Source organism: Chinchilla lanigera, unplaced genomic scaffold, assembly GCF_000276665.1.
Source record: "Chinchilla lanigera isolate Chin_1 unplaced genomic scaffold, ChiLan1.0 scaffold00203, whole genome shotgun sequence".
Classification (NCBI taxonomy): Eukaryota; Metazoa; Chordata; class Mammalia; order Rodentia; family Chinchillidae; genus Chinchilla; species Chinchilla lanigera.
In genome coordinates this window covers 121,742-136,901 of record NW_004955604.1, presented here as the reverse complement: position 1 = coordinate 136,901, position 15,160 = coordinate 121,742, and the positions used below count along the sequence as shown (strand labels likewise).

The following is a 15,160-nucleotide window of genomic DNA, read 5'->3' as shown; positions in this document are numbered from 1 at the left end:
AGCGCCGCCCCAGCGCCTGGTACTTCCTGCGGCTCAGCTCGCGCTGGCGCCGCCGCTGCCCGCGGGCCGCCTCCTCCTCCTCGTCGCGCTCGCGGAGCCCCGAGCCGCCCAGGCCGCCGGACACGAACTCCACCTCGGTCTCTAGCTCGCTCTCCAGGATGTGCCCGCCGAACAGCGGCGGCAGCGCCAGCTCGGAGCCCGGCGGCGCCGAGAACTCCTCGAAGCCCACGGCTGCCATGGTGCTGCAGGGCCGGGCGGCGTGAGCGGCGCGGGGCCCCGCTCTCCGGCCCCAGCCGCCGCCTCCATCCTCCCGGCCGCTCGGACCCGGGTCCCCGCCAACCCCGGCCTCCCCCAGCCCCGCGCAGACCCGCGCCCCGGGGCGGATTACAGCAGCCCAACGAACTGCAATCCCCAGCGGCCCCGGGGGCTCCGCCCGCGCCTCGGCCACTCACCCCTCTCTCTGCTCCAGCTCCATCTCTCCCGCTCCCGGCGCCCCAGGCCGCACCCCTTTAGCCTCAGGCGTCTAGGTTGAGCCGTGCGCAGAACTACCGGTCCCATCAGGCTTCGCGGCCCAGGAAGCCCGCAGCCTTCTGGGAGTTGTAGTTTCCTACTTCCGGCTTCGCCTCCTCAGCCCCGGTCGCCCCACCCGAAATCGCGGTCTAACGGCTTTCCTCTCTCCTCCACCGCGCTACCAGTCGTCTGTGCTGCTCCTGCCTTTATTCCAGTCTCGACCCTCTGCGGTCTTGGCGCGGCGACTCGCCCGGAGGTTCTCCGAGGCCACGCGTAAGCTAAGGCCCTCTCCCACCCGCTCACCCGTCCGCGCCGCAGGTCGGCGCTAATAAAGTTCTTCCAACTGACCAATCAGAGCGCAGCTTTGCCGGATCGGCGCGCGTGACGCGTCATCAGCGAGCGCCGGCCGCGGCTGCGAGGCTAATTTCCTAGGAACCGTCGTGCAGGGAGGCAGGAGGTGAGTGTTTTGGGAACAACGGGAGGGCGGGAGGCCGGACGCCGGGGTCTGGAGGAGGGGGCTTGTGAGCAGCGAGCCGGACCTTCACAGGTTGGTCGCCCCAAAGCCTCTTATGCTTCTCCTGGGCTTGGCCCTGTCGAGGGCAAGATTGTTTCAGGCGCTCTTAGAGCCGGGAATCGGGCTCAGGGAATCAGCCGGGACTGATGCCCGGGAATCCGGCTTAGTCGGGCGAGACCCGCGGAGCCTGCGAGCTGAAGGCTGAGGAGCTCGTGGGCACTAGCGAGAGGGGCAGAGAGCATATTAGGCCAAGGGGGCCGATTTGCGAAGACCCAAAGGTGAGAAGTCTGTAAGTCCTAGCACTGTGGCAGTGGGCAGCGTGCGCTGTCCACGTGGGTAGGGATGCAGACATCCCTGGAGAACAAAGCGCAAGGAAGCGCCCAACCTCCGGGAGCCTGCGTGCTAGTGGGGTTGAAAAAAAGGGACCAGGGCCTTCCAGGAGAGAGATCCTTCTTGTAATCAAGTGGGGCTCGGGCTGGGCGTGGTGGCTCACGCCTGTAATCCCAGCACTCGGGAGGCTGAGGCAGGAGGATCGCTGCGAGTTCGAGACCAGCCTGGGCTGCAAAGTGAGCTCAAGGCCAGCCTGAACTGCATAGCGAGACCCTGTCTCAAAAAGACGGGAGGAAAAGAAAGAGACTTGGTCCGGTGCAGTTTTAGGGAACCCAGCTCTTGCTTCCCAGTAGGCCTTGGGATGTCTCTGGCAGATGAGCTCTTGGCCGACCTTGAGGAGGCAGCGGAGGAGGAGGAAGGAGGAAGCTATGGAGAGGAGGAAGAGGAGCCAGCGATTGAGGATGTGCAGGAGGAGACGCAGCTGGATCTCTCCGGGGACTCTGTCAAGAGTATTGCCAAGCTGTGGGACAGCAAGATGGTGAGGGGCGCGGGTGTGAGGTGCCCGGTCTGGGGCTCCCGGCACAGGTGATGATGCAGTCATGCCTTAAAGAGCCGTGGTGACTCCATTCTCTTTCCCTGGCAGTTTGCTGAGATCATGATGAAGATCGAGGAGTACATCAGCAAGCAAGCCAAAGCTTCAGAAGGTACGTCCTCAGCTGGGGATATAGCTCAGCAGCATAAGTGCTTGCCTGGCAAGCACAAGGTCCTGAGTTCGATTCCCGGTACTGAAAAAAGAAATAAAGAATAAGGGGCCGGGGATACAGCTCAGTGGCATATGCGCTTGCTTGGCAAGCCTGAGGTCATGAGTTCGATTCCTGGTACCAAAAAAAAGAAGGTATGTCCTCGCTCTCGCCTTTCCCCTCTTCATTGTCGTGCCAGGCCCCATGGCTCCTCTGCTCCTGCTGGCTTCCAGTGTTGAGTGTCTGTCCCTTTCAGCCTCTGCCAGAGCCCTATTTTCATCCATCCCACCTTAGTCCGCTTCTCTGCTAAAAACATTGCATGATAAAGTCCTCATTCTGCAACTTACTAGTTGCGATAGAACTTGTCTCAGAATTCCCCAAACTGGCTGGATGTGTTGGCACAGGCTGTAATCCCACCTCTCCAGGAGGCTGAGACAGGAAGGTCACAAGTTTGAGCACAGCCAGGGCAATGTAGCAACACAGTAAGATCCTATCTGAAAATAAGGAATAAAAAAGGGCTGGGGATGAAGCTTCGTACAAAGGGCCTAGGTTTAGTCCACAGTACTGGCAAATAAATAAATAAATAAATAAATAAATAAAATTCCCACACTGCGGTGGCAGACATGAGCTCTTGGCTGACCTGGGCTTTGGCCTCATCTGTAAACCATGTGTTCTGTTACTTCAGGTATTTTTTCAAGTCAGCAAACACTTTTTTCTTAAGTGTGTGTAAAATTTAAAAGTATGACTGCTAATAATGGAAAACTGGAACCTTTGGGTGAATCCAAAGTAACTGTAAAAGAAATACACTACTATTAGGGTGTCACCTGGAAGTTCTTGTCAGTTCCAGCTCCGGGGAACTCCGGGTCGCCTCTCGGGTACTCAGAGCGCCTGTGAATAGGGCAGGCCTGTGGCCATTCCCCTTCCCCTAGGCGGGAGGGGACTCTGGACCCCGAGTGGAATTTGTCAGTTACGGGGCGCTCTGGGGGTTGCTGGGCACGGGAGAGGTGTAGTCAGAGGCAGGTTCAAGGAGACACACCACACTCTTTTCCTCAGATACTTGCTTGGACACTCAACTGAGTCAGCCCTGGTCTCTGCTTTCAAAGCGCCCAGATCCCAGGCAGTCGTGGTGGGTACTGTGCGCTCAGGACAGCTTGGAGCCACGGGAGGGACCGAGTGGGCCTGCCTTGGAGGCGGGGGCTGACTGGAGTTGGAGCATGAGTGCACTTGCAGGCAGAGAAGGGGAGAGGGCCGGGCCGGAGCACAGCACGGCCCGCCCTCAGACGCCAGGAGCGCCGGGGAGGCTCAGGAAGGAGCCAGCTCCTGCTGGGGTCCAAGGCCTGGCTGCAGAGTCTCTGGCCTGGAGAGCCCAGGGGAGTGACATTTCCTGAGCCCAGCCCGGGTGTGTGTACAGGGAAGGTGACATGAAAGCCCTCGGGTCAGGTTGTGATCCGCGTGCAGCAGAGGGGGCCCGGGTGAGGGAGACGTCTGCAGGAGGCTGCTCCGTCACCACCTGAGCCGCAGGAGGCAAGGAGGTGCTCAGGCAGGCTTGGGGCGGGGAAGCTCCCTGCCCAGGTCAGATCGCTCTGTCTGCCAGCTGCGCAGTGTAGGTGCAGAACTTGTCCTCCCGGGGCGTCCACAGACAGCGTGGCCTCCAGTGTCATTCTAGGGGCTCGGTCATTAGCCTCGGGGCACTAGGGACCTGGGAGGGTCTAGACAGGTCGAGGTCAAGTCTGTACTAGCCGGGAGGACAGGCCGGAGGGAAGGAAGAGGGAGGCCCGCTCCCTGCCGTGTGCCACTGGCCGGCATGGGGAGCACACAGCCCGCGCTTCTTCCCACAGTGATGGGGCCCGTGGAGGCGGCCCCCGAGTACCGTGTCATCGTGGATGCCAACAACCTGACTGTGGAGATCGAGAACGAGCTGAGTGAGTGCTGGGGTGGCGGGGGCTGCCGTGGGGCGCTCTGCGCCTGTTTGCCTCTCCCTGGGTGCTGCCCCTGGCCCGGCCCGGCCCGGCTTGCCCGAGAGGGGAGCGCACAGTTGCTGCCCCGAGGGCCCGTCCGTGTCACTTCTGGCCACGGTGCGCGTAGACGGAGCCAGGAAGCGCAGTCTCTGGGAGTCCAGGGCCAAGCTGCGGGCCGAGGCTGGGCCAGTGAAGGAGAGGGGAAGCACGGCCTCAGGGCCGCCTCCTCACGCCCCCTCCCCCGCCCCAGACATCATCCACAAGTTCATCCGCGACAAGTACTCGAAGCGATTTCCCGAGCTGGAGTCCTTGGTACCCAACGCACTGGACTATATCCGCACAGTCAAGGTGAGCGGAGAGGCGGGCAGGGCGGGCCCGTGTGGGAGGGCGGAGACCTAAAGGCCGGCGCGTGGGCAGCCACGTGAAAGGCGGAGGATGGGGCCACACAAGTGCGAAGGCCTGAGTGGGAGCCAGCCGGGCAGCCGGGGCAGGGTGAAGCTTTGGCCGCTGGAAAGGTCCGGCCACGTCAGACCTGGAGGCGTCCGCTGTTTCAAGGAAAGGGGCAGAGCTGGGCGTGGAGGCACAGGCCTGTAATCCTAGCAGCCTAGGAGGCTGAGGCAGGAAGATCACAAGCTTGAGCCCAGCCTGGGCAATTTAGTGAGTCCCTTCCTGTATGCAGATGAGGATGTGACCGAGGAGGTCCCCGTCTTGGCCACGCTGAGCTGGAGTGGACCGAGGCCCGCTGAGTGGGCGCGCCCTCCTAGGCTGGCCGCTCCGCTTGGCTCCCCTTGCGGAGCTGCCCACGGTGCTGATGCTCTGAGCACTGAGCTTCGGGAGCTGGTGGGAGGCAGGAGCAGCCCGGGTGCAGACCCCGGCCTTCCCAGCCGCAGAGCTGCCCCTCCTGAGCGCCCCCTCTGCCCTGCGCCCCTGACCGCCCCTTCCGCCCCAGGAGCTGGGCAACAGCCTGGACAAGTGCAAGAACAACGAGAACCTGCAGCAGATCCTCACCAACGCCACCATCATGGTGGTCAGTGTCACGGCCTCCACCACGCAGGGGTACGGACGCCGGTGGGGACGGGGACAGGCCGGCCGGCCGGCTGCGAGCTGCGACTCCCCGCGCGCTCGTGCCCAGGCCTGGGGCAGGCGGACACGGGTGGGGCGCGCGGGCGCACGGCAGGGGCGCGGGTGGGGCAGGCGGCAGGTTCCCAGCAGGATCATCTGACCCCTGCAGGCAGCAGCTCTCCGAGGAGGAGCTGGAGCGGCTGGAGGAGGCCTGCGACATGGCGCTGGAGCTGAACGCCTCCAAGCACCGCATCTACGAGTACGTGGAGTCCCGCATGTCCTTCATTGCCCCCAACCTGTCCGTCATCGTCGGCGCGTCCACGGCGGCCAAGATCATGGGTGAGGCGCGTTCTGCTGCCCGTGCACGGCTCCCTGGCCCGCTCCCTGCTGTCTGTCCTGGAGGTCCGAGCGGCCACCAGGCGGAGACCAGGCCAGCAGGGCAGCTCATCCTGGAGCCCCGGGCTGGCAGGAGGTGAGGGTGGCTGCGGGAGCCACTGTCTTCTCATCCTGCTGTGCGCTGGCCTCCTCCACCCAGGACCCGTCTCAGGGCCCTCTGCTCCCCTCAGCCCCGAGACTCGAGGCGCTGCTCACTGGGCGCCCCGCTGGGCTGTCACAGGCCCGCAGCGCTCACGGGCCCCCTCCACGTTGTTGCCCTCATGGTGACTGGCCCTGTCCTGGTCTCCTGCGCTGTGACGCACGGTCACGTGCTCAGCACACTTTGTCGTCCCCCTTTCTGGGCCCCCAGGGACCCTGCCCAGCTGCTGGCTGGCGGTGGGCGCTGTGGGCTCAGCTCTTCCCGGCTTCCGGGCTCCCGCACTCCAGGGCGTCCTCCCTCCAGCTTCCCGGTCCCCTTTGGGCACTGCACGTCCCCTTCCCTGTCCTCCTCAAGAGTTGGGCTGCTCCCGCTCTGCCTGCATGGCCCCTTCAGCCACGCGCGGTCACGCAGCTCGTCGTGTCCTGCCGGAGGCTCTCGGGCTCCTTCGCTGGAGGGCCTGGGCTCGCCAGTCCTCAGAGTCCTACGCCAGCTCCCCGTCAGCAGTGGGGATGCCCCTGAGGCTTGCCTCCCCGCCCTGGGCCCACGCGGCCTCGCTGGAAACAGAGCCAGGTCCAGGGCCTGCTGTGGGGAGCGCCTGGTTAGATGAGGGCCGCGTGGTGGCGCACACCCGCAGTCCAGCACTCAGGAGGCCGAGGCAGGAGGAGTGCTGCAAGGTCAAGGGCGGCCATGGGCTACAGAGTGAATTCAGGGCCAGCCTGAACTGCACAGCAAGCTTCTGCCTCAGCACGACAACAAACACAGATAAAAACCACACATCGATGAAGTCCGCAGAGTGGGGCTGGGTGGACTTCGGGTCAGCTTCTTCCTGGGCCCCTTCCTGGCTCTGTACCCGCAGGCAAGCTGCCGCCCCTCACGAGCTCCCTGCCTGCCGCACAGTGAGACGAGCTGCTCAGCCTCCCGGGCAGGGCCAGGGCCTGGCGCAGGGGCTTGGAGCAGAGGCTGCGAGCACAGTGCACGCCCGCGCGAGCCCTGCCCCCTCCTCGCCCTCCCCCTGCAGGCGTGGCTGGCGGCCTGACCAACCTGTCCAAGATGCCTGCCTGCAACATCATGCTGCTCGGGGCCCAGCGCAAGACGCTGTCCGGCTTCTCCTCTACCTCCGTGCTGCCGCACACTGGGTACATCTACCACAGCGACATCGTGCAGTCCCTGCCCCCGGTGAGCCCCTCTCCGCCACCCCTCCCTCACCCCTCCGCCCCACGGCTCAGCTGCCTCTGGGCTGGGTGCGTTGCGGCCTCGCAGCGCAAGTGGTGTGTGTGAGCGGAGGGTGGAGCCCGGCGTCAACCCCTCTGGCCCGTTTGGATGCCACTGGGCTGCTCAGGTGGCCGCCCCGGCTGGCCGGCGCCCCAGAAGGGAGCCTGGGCCTCCTCACGGGCTACCAAGCAAGGGCGCCGGCCGAGGCCTTTCCTCACACCGCAGACGGCTTGGTGTCTTCGTCTCTCTGTGTCTGGTGGCCGTGGGTTTTACGGCACTGCGTGTTTCCTAACGCGAGAGCCACCTTTACTTAATGGCAGGGAGCATCGGCGGGCAGGTCTTTTTATTTTAAAGGCTTCATTTAAAATTTTTTTTTTTTTTTTTGTTTTTCTCCAGTACCAGGAACCGAACTCACGACCTTGCGCTTGCCAGGCAGGCGCTTTTGCCGCTGAGCTAAATCCCCAGCCCTAAAAATTTTATTTATTTACTTGATGGGTTGGGTGTTCGACACAGGGTCTCGCTATGTCGTGCAGGCTGGCCTTGAACTTATGCAGCCCAGGCTGGCCTCGAGCTCGCAGTGATCCTCCTGCCTCAGCCTGCCAAGTGCTCCTGGGATGACGTGTGCGCGCCCCTGCCCAGCTTTATTATTACGGAACGGCCTCCACCTACGGAATGATGGAGCTGCCTTCCGTAGTGGGCTTGCGGTTTCTCAGTAGAGGAAGGGATGACACTGACAAGTGCCGCAGCAGCGGTCCGGCTCAGGTGCTGCGAGGCGGCCGCCAAGGTTTTGGAAAAGCCCATTTCACTGGCTCCTGGAAACCGCGGCTTTTGTTCTGCTCCAGTAGACCGCCCTCACCAGCCCTGCTGCCCAGCGATTGGCCAGTCACCGGCCGAGCTGGCGTGGGCGTGGCCGCGGCGCAGGCGGGGCTCCTCCAGGCCCCGCCCTCCCCAGGCTCCGCCCTCCGTGCTGGCTGGCGCACAGATGAGCAGCACCAGCTGCCGGCATTCGTGCCTCCCCGAGGACAGGGGCCACCGAGAACCTAGGCCGGCTGCTCCTGGAGGCCCAGCCTTGGCAGCAGGGGTGCTGCAGCCATCACCTGCCCCCCCCCGCCTGCGGAGGGTCCATGGTGCCCGCGAGTCCTCACCCATCCCGACAGCTCCGGCTGGGCTCTGGACACTGTCCGTGCATGGGAAGTAGGATGGCAGTCGATGGCCTGAGCTGAGCCTTGCAGAGGTGGACCCGAGCACTGGCCTGGTGGCTTTTATGGCACACTGTGGCTGGGCCCCGGCTTCGCTGCCTGTCGGCTGTGACGTGCCCCCGTCCTCCCCTCACTGTAAGCTGGGGGAAAGCACGGGCTTCTCGCCCCAGGCCTGGCGGGGCACGCGTGACCCCAGCACTGACGCTAGGGAGGAGGATCACAGGTTGAGAGTCGCCTGGGCAGTTTAGCAACCTAGCAAGACCCCGCCTCAAGATAAAAAATATTTTTTTTATAAGTGCTTCTGGCTGGCACAGTGCAGAGACCCTGGGTTTGATTCCTAGTACTGCAAAAGAAAGCGTGTTGAGGCTGTTTGGAGCAGACAGGCCCCCACTGAGGCCTGCTTCCTGGGATCTGGGGTCTGGCCAGCCCTCGGGGAGAGGCAGCCACTGTCCCCGTGGTCATCGCCGCTGCCCCGGCTCTCTGGCTCACAGACTCCACCCCCTTCCCGTTGCTCCAGGATCTGCGGCGGAAGGCGGCCCGGCTGGTGGCCGCCAAGTGCACGCTGGCCGCGCGAGTGGACAGCTTCCACGAGAGCTCGGAGGGGAAGGTGAGCAGCCGCAGGGTGGCCCGGGAGCACCTGTGGCGGGGCGGGCGGGCCCTTCGCAGGCCTGGGTGGCCCTGTCCTGGGTTGGGGGGCTGGCTGTGTGGCTGGGGACAGCCCGGGGAGTTGTGTCGAAGGGCTCGTGCAGAGGCAGCAAGCCCAGGGCAGAGCTCAGGCAGGGTTGGCCGAGTTTAGAAGCGGGCGAGGTCTCAGATGAGACTTAGCCACTGCACCCGGGAGGGCACACCCCAGGGAGGGCGGTCACAGCCTCCTGCCGCCTTCCCAGGTGGGCTACGAGCTCAAGGATGAGATTGAGCGCAAGTTTGACAAGTGGCAGGAGCCGCCGCCGGTGAAGCAGGTGAAGCCGCTGCCCGCACCCCTCGATGGGCAGCGGAAGAAGCGAGGGGGCCGCAGGTGAGGGGGCTGGGGGCCTGGCGGGGTGGCAGGCCTGGGGAGTGGCAGGGCAGGCACCCCCAGCTGACCCCCAACCTCCCAGGTACCGCAAGATGAAGGAGCGGCTGGGACTGACGGAGATCCGGAAGCAAGCCAACCGCATGAGCTTCGGAGAGGTCTGTCCACTCCCCAGCCCACGCCCACCTGCTCAGCTATGGGACACCCCAGCCTCCTACCCTGAAATCCCCTGTGTGACCCTCAGGGTCGTCCTTGCCCAGCTCCCCACAACCTCTGCCCCGGGTTCCAGCCAGGCCCCAAAGGCCCCCAGGCTGACCCCTCCTGCCCTGAGTGTCCCCCGCTGTGCATGCCCCCCACGGGCTGCACTCCAGGCAGTCTCCTGGTCCTGCAAGGCCCCAGCCCGGTGTCGCCTCAGCAGGGCAGCTACCCTGGGCTCGACACACCAGAGAGCCTCTCGCAGCTCAGCTCAGGGCAGCTCAGCCCGGCCCGGGCAGCACCAGGACTCAGGACGCTGGCTCCCCGTGTCCCCAGCGCAGGGGCGGGGGTGCTTGAGTGGGCGCCTGAGGTCAGCAACCGGAGACTGCTGGAGGGGCCGGCCGAGGCCGCCCAGCCACACGCCCTTCAACTCCCCTTTCCCCAGATCGAGGAGGACGCCTACCAGGAGGACCTGGGCTTCAGCCTGGGCCACCTCGGCAAGTCGGGCAGCGGGCGCGTGCGGCAGACACAAGTGAATGAGGCCACCAAGGCCAGGATCTCCAAGACGCTGCAGGTACGGCGGGGCCTGGCCCGGCAGGGGAGGGCAGGGCCCAGGGATCCCGAGGCCGCCTGAACTGCATCACGGCCCCTCCCTCCCGCAGCGCACCCTGCAGAAGCAGAGCGTGGTATACGGCGGGAAGTCCACCATCCGAGACCGCTCCTCGGGGACTGCCTCCAGTGTGGCCTTCACCCCACTCCAGGTACCCAGCCCCAGGCGGCGGGGAGCCTGCCCCAGGCTCGCCCGGCCCCAGCCCCAAGTGCCCTGGCAGAGCCAGTGAGGCTGGCGGAGGCCGGCCGATGGAGACTCAAGGCTCGGGCAGCTCCAGGCGCTGTGCCTTTGGAGTCGGGTCTGGGGCCATGTGCAGGGAGCCAGCTCTGAGCCTCTGGTCACCGCACTCAGAATGGGGGTGACGTCACAGCTGCACTGCGATCGCGTTCACTGCCAGGCGGGCGTGGGTGCCTTCCCTAGCTCACGTCCCAGCCTGCAGCGACGGGCAGCGTGGAGCCGGGTGCCTGTGGCGCCTGTGCCTGAGTGCGCCGCAGGAGGCCAGCCTGTCTCCTCCTCGGGTTGGTGAGCCCACCCTGTGGAGCCACGGGGCCCCCGGCGCTGTCCTGGGCTGGGAAGAAAGCGACAGCCGCGAAGACGAGCCTGGCTCCCGGGGAGGTCGCGGCGCGGGGGACGCTGCGGATTAGAAGGCGGCGGGTGTCAGGGGAAACGGAGATGGGGGTCGCAGCAGGGAGATAAGAACTACCAGGCTGAAAACGGTCTGGCTGAGGTGGTACCCTTCTCACATCCTGGCGCTCTCGGACTGCACGTTCCCGCTTGGCCTGGGCAACTTAGTGAGACCCCGTATCAACAAGTAACAAGGGCTGGGGATGGAGCTCACTGCCCTGGGTTCAATCCCTAGTACTGAAGAAAGGAAGAAAGAATTCACGGTCCGTGGAGTTACAGTTTGTGCTAGAACTTTAGGCTGTCCGACTCCCTCTGGCCTCAGCTTCGCCCTAGGAAGCCTGAGGGAGGGAGGGGGCTTCCTCAGAGGTGGCTTTAGCGTCCCCTGGGGAACTTGCTGAGAATCTAGCCACCCGCTCTCCCTCCCCCCAGCCCCCAGGTCCAAGCCTCTGGAGGCAACAGGGACTTGGAGACTGTGAGGGTCCTCAAGTGCGCCGCCCCGGGGGCCACCAGGAGGGGCCGGGGACCTGGCCACTCACATCCTCTTCCTGTCACCGCTCTTCCCGTCCAGGGCCTGGAGATCGTGAACCCACAGGCGGCTGAGAAGAAGGTGGCCGAGGCCAGCCAGAAGTACTTCTCCAGTATGGCCGAGTTCCTCAAGGTGAAGAGTGAGAAGAGCGGCATCACGTCCACCTGAAGCCGCGGCTGCGGAGGGACGGTGGGGCGGGGGTTCGGCAGAGAGAGCCGCCCGCCTTGGCCCTCAGCCGGGGCGGGAGGCCTTCGGAGACTCCTGGGGCCGAGTCCACGCCACACAGGCAGAGCCGGGCTCCTCGTGCAGACGGCTGTGTGATTTTAACTGGGAGAGGAGACGCTTCCTGTGGAGAGAGCGCAATTAAAAGTGCAGCAGCAAGGTTTTTCCGGCGTCCCTTGTCCATACCCACGGGAGCCGGAGTGCCTGACCCGGCCGCCCCAACCCTCCCTCCAGCTCTGCAGACTGACTGTCCCTTCCAGTCCAAGCCCCTTCTGTAGTGTCGCTGCCACTGGACGGTCCTGGTCCCCTTGGCAGTGGCCGTGCCACGCTGCCACCCTGCCAGCCACAGGCTCCCCAGGGCCCGAGGAGGATGGAGAGGATGGATGCTCGGAGAGGCGCCCGCTGGGACTCGCGGGCCCGGGAGTGGGGGGAGCCCCGGGAATGGGAAGGCAGGTGGGCGTCCTGCCCGGTAGGAGCAAGTTCCTCTGGCTGTGTAGGTTCCTACCAGGAGAGCTACAGGATCACGTGTGCGTATGGTCTGTCTTGGGAATGGGCCCAGCTCATGGGGCTGGGGAAAGTGGGCATCCAGGAGGTGTCACGGGACCACGGTTCCCCTGGAAGCTTAATGAAGAGTGGCCACTGGGCTCACCAGGGTCCCGGGGAGCCCTGGTCCCTAGACCTCTGAGGTCAAGGCTTGCTTTTTTGTCACTTGAAGCAGGGTTTCACTGTGTAGTTCAGGCTGGCCTCACACTCACTGTGTAGCAGATATCCTTGAACTTGTGACCCTCCTGCTTCAGCCTCCCCAGTGCTGGGATTACAGGTGTGGACCACCACACCCGGCTCAAGGCTTCTTATCAGAGACGTGGGTCTGTCTCTGGGTTCCCAGGTTCTGGCTTCAAGATCTTGCTCTTTCTGTCCCTTCCTCTGTCACCACCGCTCTGTGACCCTGCAGCCCACCCCCCCACCCCAGAGTCTACACAGTGCAGGTTCCTCCCTGGCCTCAGGACGGCCTGGTCTGACCCTGGACCCTGTAGGTCTGATCGTGTTGGAAACTGACAGCTTCGCTGCTTCCGCTCATTTGCCAGGCGAGCGTTCTCTGTCCCAAGTCTGTTCAGAACCCCCTTCCCCAGGGCCTGAGTGTACCTGGCCCCTGCCAGGGCGGGCAGGGTGGAGTGTGGAGCTGTGACTGGAAGTGTGGGCCTCAGGCGGCATGGAGGGTGACAAGGTGACGGGAGGAGACTCCATGGTCACCGCCCAGCCTGAGACAGCTCCTGGCCCAAACTGCCGGGGAGGCTCCGGGTGAAGAAACGGCCCCGAGCCGAGAGCTCCCTGGCTGCTTAGAATCTCTATAAGAACAAGGCAGGAGAGGGCGGTTTGGGCCAGGGGCTGTCTCAGGCTGGGCGCTTCTCCTTGGGGAAGAGGGAAGGACGCGGCCACGCACAACAGGCTCCACGCCCCTGAGCTTCTTGTTGCTTGGTCCTTGCACTCACAGCCGGTGAGCCTTCGCCCCACAGTCAGAGCCCTCGCTGCTCGAGCCTGCGTGCTGTCCGCCCCAGTTTGTTTATTCCCACAGCCGGCATGCTTTCTGCCTGGCACTGTCAATGTGCGCCTTTCCCTGCGTTGTAGCCATCCACCCGTCACACAGCCTCTGCGCTTTTGCCCACAGTTTAATCTTTAATCATTCACTCGTGGCCAGGTCCCCCCCAGTGAATCTCAAAACTCAGCGCTTCCAAGTAGGCGTGGACGTGCACACCTGTACTCCCAGCACTCCAGAGGCTGAGGCAGGAGGGTGGGGAGTTCGGAGCCAGCCTGGGCTCCATGGCAAGATCCTGTCACCAACAGTTCACTGCTTCAGAATTACCTGGAAGGTTTCTTCAGACATGGTCACTGGGCGCATTTGGATCCCGTTTTGTTAGAGTAGGGCTCAAACTGCAATTCAAACACCCCTCAGGTGACATGTTCAGCTGACTGAGGGCCACGCCTTGAGGACCCGCAGGTGGCTCTTAGGTGAGCCGCACACTGGCCTCATCGCAGGAACCGTGGCTGAGGCCTGGCTCCCGCCCCGGCGCAGGGAGGCAGTGTCCCGGCTCCCGAGTAGCTGAGTTGGTTTTTTAAGCTCCCCAGGTGATTCTACTATGCAGCCACGCTGGAGAGGCCCGCCTCAGGGATCCGTGTGTGAAGTACGGGCCATTAGCACACCGGGGAGCGTGTTGGGGCTCCTGAATCGGCCTACTTTTTTCTTTCATTCTGCGATGGCTTTCCTCCCGCAGCCTCCTGCGTGCTGGGATTACAGGTGTGACCACCCCGGCTGCCTCAAGTGATTCTGACGGGGAGGGCGCAGGACGGCTCGGTACGTGTTTAAGCTTGTTTCAGGTTTAGATTTGCCTTACTCCCCATCTGGAGGACAGGGGCAAATCTGGCTCCACTGTGTGGCTCTGGGCCCGCTGCTCCCAGTTCGTGCAAGCGCGGGGCCCAGTCAACCCCCAGCACGGGTCACTGCTCCCGCGGTTCCTCGGCTCCTTCGGGAGCGCCCGCTGAGAGCTGAGACCCAACGGGGCCCAACTGGGCCGATAGGAAGGGACAGTAAATGAGCAGAAACAAACGCAGCGAGCAGGGCTCACACCGGCACCCCGCCCGGAGGGAGCAGCTGGCCGAGTGCCGAGTGCGCTCCCCGGGTCCGCGGGGAAACGAGCGACGCCAGGAGCGCCCCAGCCACTCCGCTCTGCACGCGGCCAGGGATTGGGAGGCGCTGTCTCCGCTTGGCCCCTTCCTCCATTCGGCAAATTCTGAGGTTCAGAGATGTGTCAAGCAGGGGCGCTTGGAGAAAGATGGTCCAGCTCGGAGACAGACACGCCCCTACCTGGGCGGGGCGCGCGGGACGCGCAGGATGCTCGGGAGCCCGCACCTGGCCTGAGCACACCTGGCAGGGCACGCCCTACGCGCAGGTGCCGCCCCCTCGCTACGCTATTGGCCCAACTGAGATGAATGACAGGGCCAGAGAAGGGAAAGGGGTGGGTCTTCTTGCCCAGCTCCTCCTCCTTAGCCCGTGGCTGCTTTGATTGGCAGATAACTTCTGCTCTACTCCCCCCGCCCCTCGCTTTGAAGGCAGCTGTCTGTCTCCCTTTAGATGTGCCGCCTCCAACTCCCACTCTCCATGCCTTCCTCCGCTTTCCTCACCCACTTTCACGACCAACCAATGGTTTTAGGGAAGAATATCCCTCGGAACCAATTAACAACGGCTCCAAATTTGACGGCCGACTTCCCGCCCCTGATCAGCCTAGCTCCTCCCTCCGACCAATTGCTTTAGAGGAGGGGGGGGCGGGTACACCCAATCAGCATCACACAGCCCTCTTGATTGACATATGGGTCCTCGCGCTGGCGTGTTGTGCCCTGAGGCGGGAGGAGGAGGCGGAGCGGGAAGAAAATCTGAACCAATCCTAGCCAGCTGCACGAGAGGCCAATCGAACGCCGCGCCTTGTAGCTCTCACCCAATCCACGAGAGAGGGTCGGCCACATCCCCGCCCAAAACCAATAAGGCGCGTCCTGCGGCCAAGAGCGACGTGCGGCAGGAGCAATGATGGGCCTACATTCGGGGGTCGGGGGCGGGTCGGCGCCAGAGACGAGAAGAGAGGAGGGAGGCCGCCTCCGCCGCCGCCATCTTGGACCGGGCCCGGTCAGCTTCCGCGGAGCCATCGGCCGACGCCGCTGCCTCCCTTGAGTCCCGACCCCCGTCGTCAGAACAACCCCGGACCCACTCCCCCCGCCCCACTTCCGCTTCGCGCCGCTCTCGCGCAGCGCCCGAGGGTCCGGGGCGCCAGAAAACGGCGGCGGGCGTTCGCCTCCCCCGCCTGTCGCGATAGCTCCTCAGCGGCGGCGCCAGCTCCTGTGGTGAGAGCGTCGGGCTCGGCTGG

General features: G+C 64.2%; 3 protein-coding genes across 5 annotated transcripts in view; 2 read left to right on the top strand and 1 right to left on the bottom strand.

Moving 5' to 3' along the window:
- Window positions 1–545, bottom strand: part of Tfpt (TCF3 (E2A) fusion partner (in childhood Leukemia)) — a gene marked incomplete in the record, with an annotated part of 3,443 nt that extends 2,898 nt beyond the window's left edge. Inside the window, 2 exon segments of the mRNA XM_013510092.1 lie at window positions 1–242; window positions 453–545. Coding sequence (XP_013365546.1) covers window positions 1–242; window positions 453–475 — 265 coding nt within the window.
- A 147-nt stretch (window positions 546–692) lies between these two features.
- Prpf31 (pre-mRNA processing factor 31) lies at window positions 693–11,413 on the top strand. Of its 3 annotated transcripts, none has more exons than XM_005414862.2 (15): window positions 693–783; window positions 866–967; window positions 1,708–1,892; window positions 1,998–2,058; window positions 3,933–4,016; window positions 4,303–4,400; window positions 5,002–5,108; window positions 5,284–5,453; window positions 6,668–6,825; window positions 8,578–8,667; window positions 8,948–9,075; window positions 9,158–9,230; window positions 9,713–9,841; window positions 9,930–10,028; window positions 11,070–11,413. In XM_005414862.2, the coding sequence occupies exons 3-15, from the start codon at window positions 1,716–1,718 to the stop codon at window positions 11,193–11,195; spliced, it is 1,500 nt and encodes a 499-aa protein (XP_005414919.1). In that variant the 5' UTR covers window positions 693–783; window positions 866–967; window positions 1,708–1,715; the 3' UTR covers window positions 11,196–11,413. The 3 variants fall into 3 exon arrangements, with proteins under 3 accessions (XP_005414919.1, XP_005414918.1, XP_005414920.1); XM_005414861.2 differs by having other exon boundaries at window positions 1,705–1,892; XM_005414863.2 differs by lacking the exons at window positions 693–783; window positions 866–967 and adding an exon at window positions 978–1,057 and having other exon boundaries at window positions 1,705–1,892.
- Window positions 11,414–14,900: 3,487 nt separating this feature from the next.
- Cnot3 (CCR4-NOT transcription complex, subunit 3) overlaps window positions 14,901–15,160 on the top strand; it is a 12,480-nt gene continuing 12,220 nt past the window's right edge. Inside the window, exon 1 of the mRNA XM_013510090.1 lies at window positions 14,901–15,137. The gene's annotated coding sequence lies outside the window, so the exon portion shown is untranslated. The remainder of the gene's footprint in view (window positions 15,138–15,160) is intronic.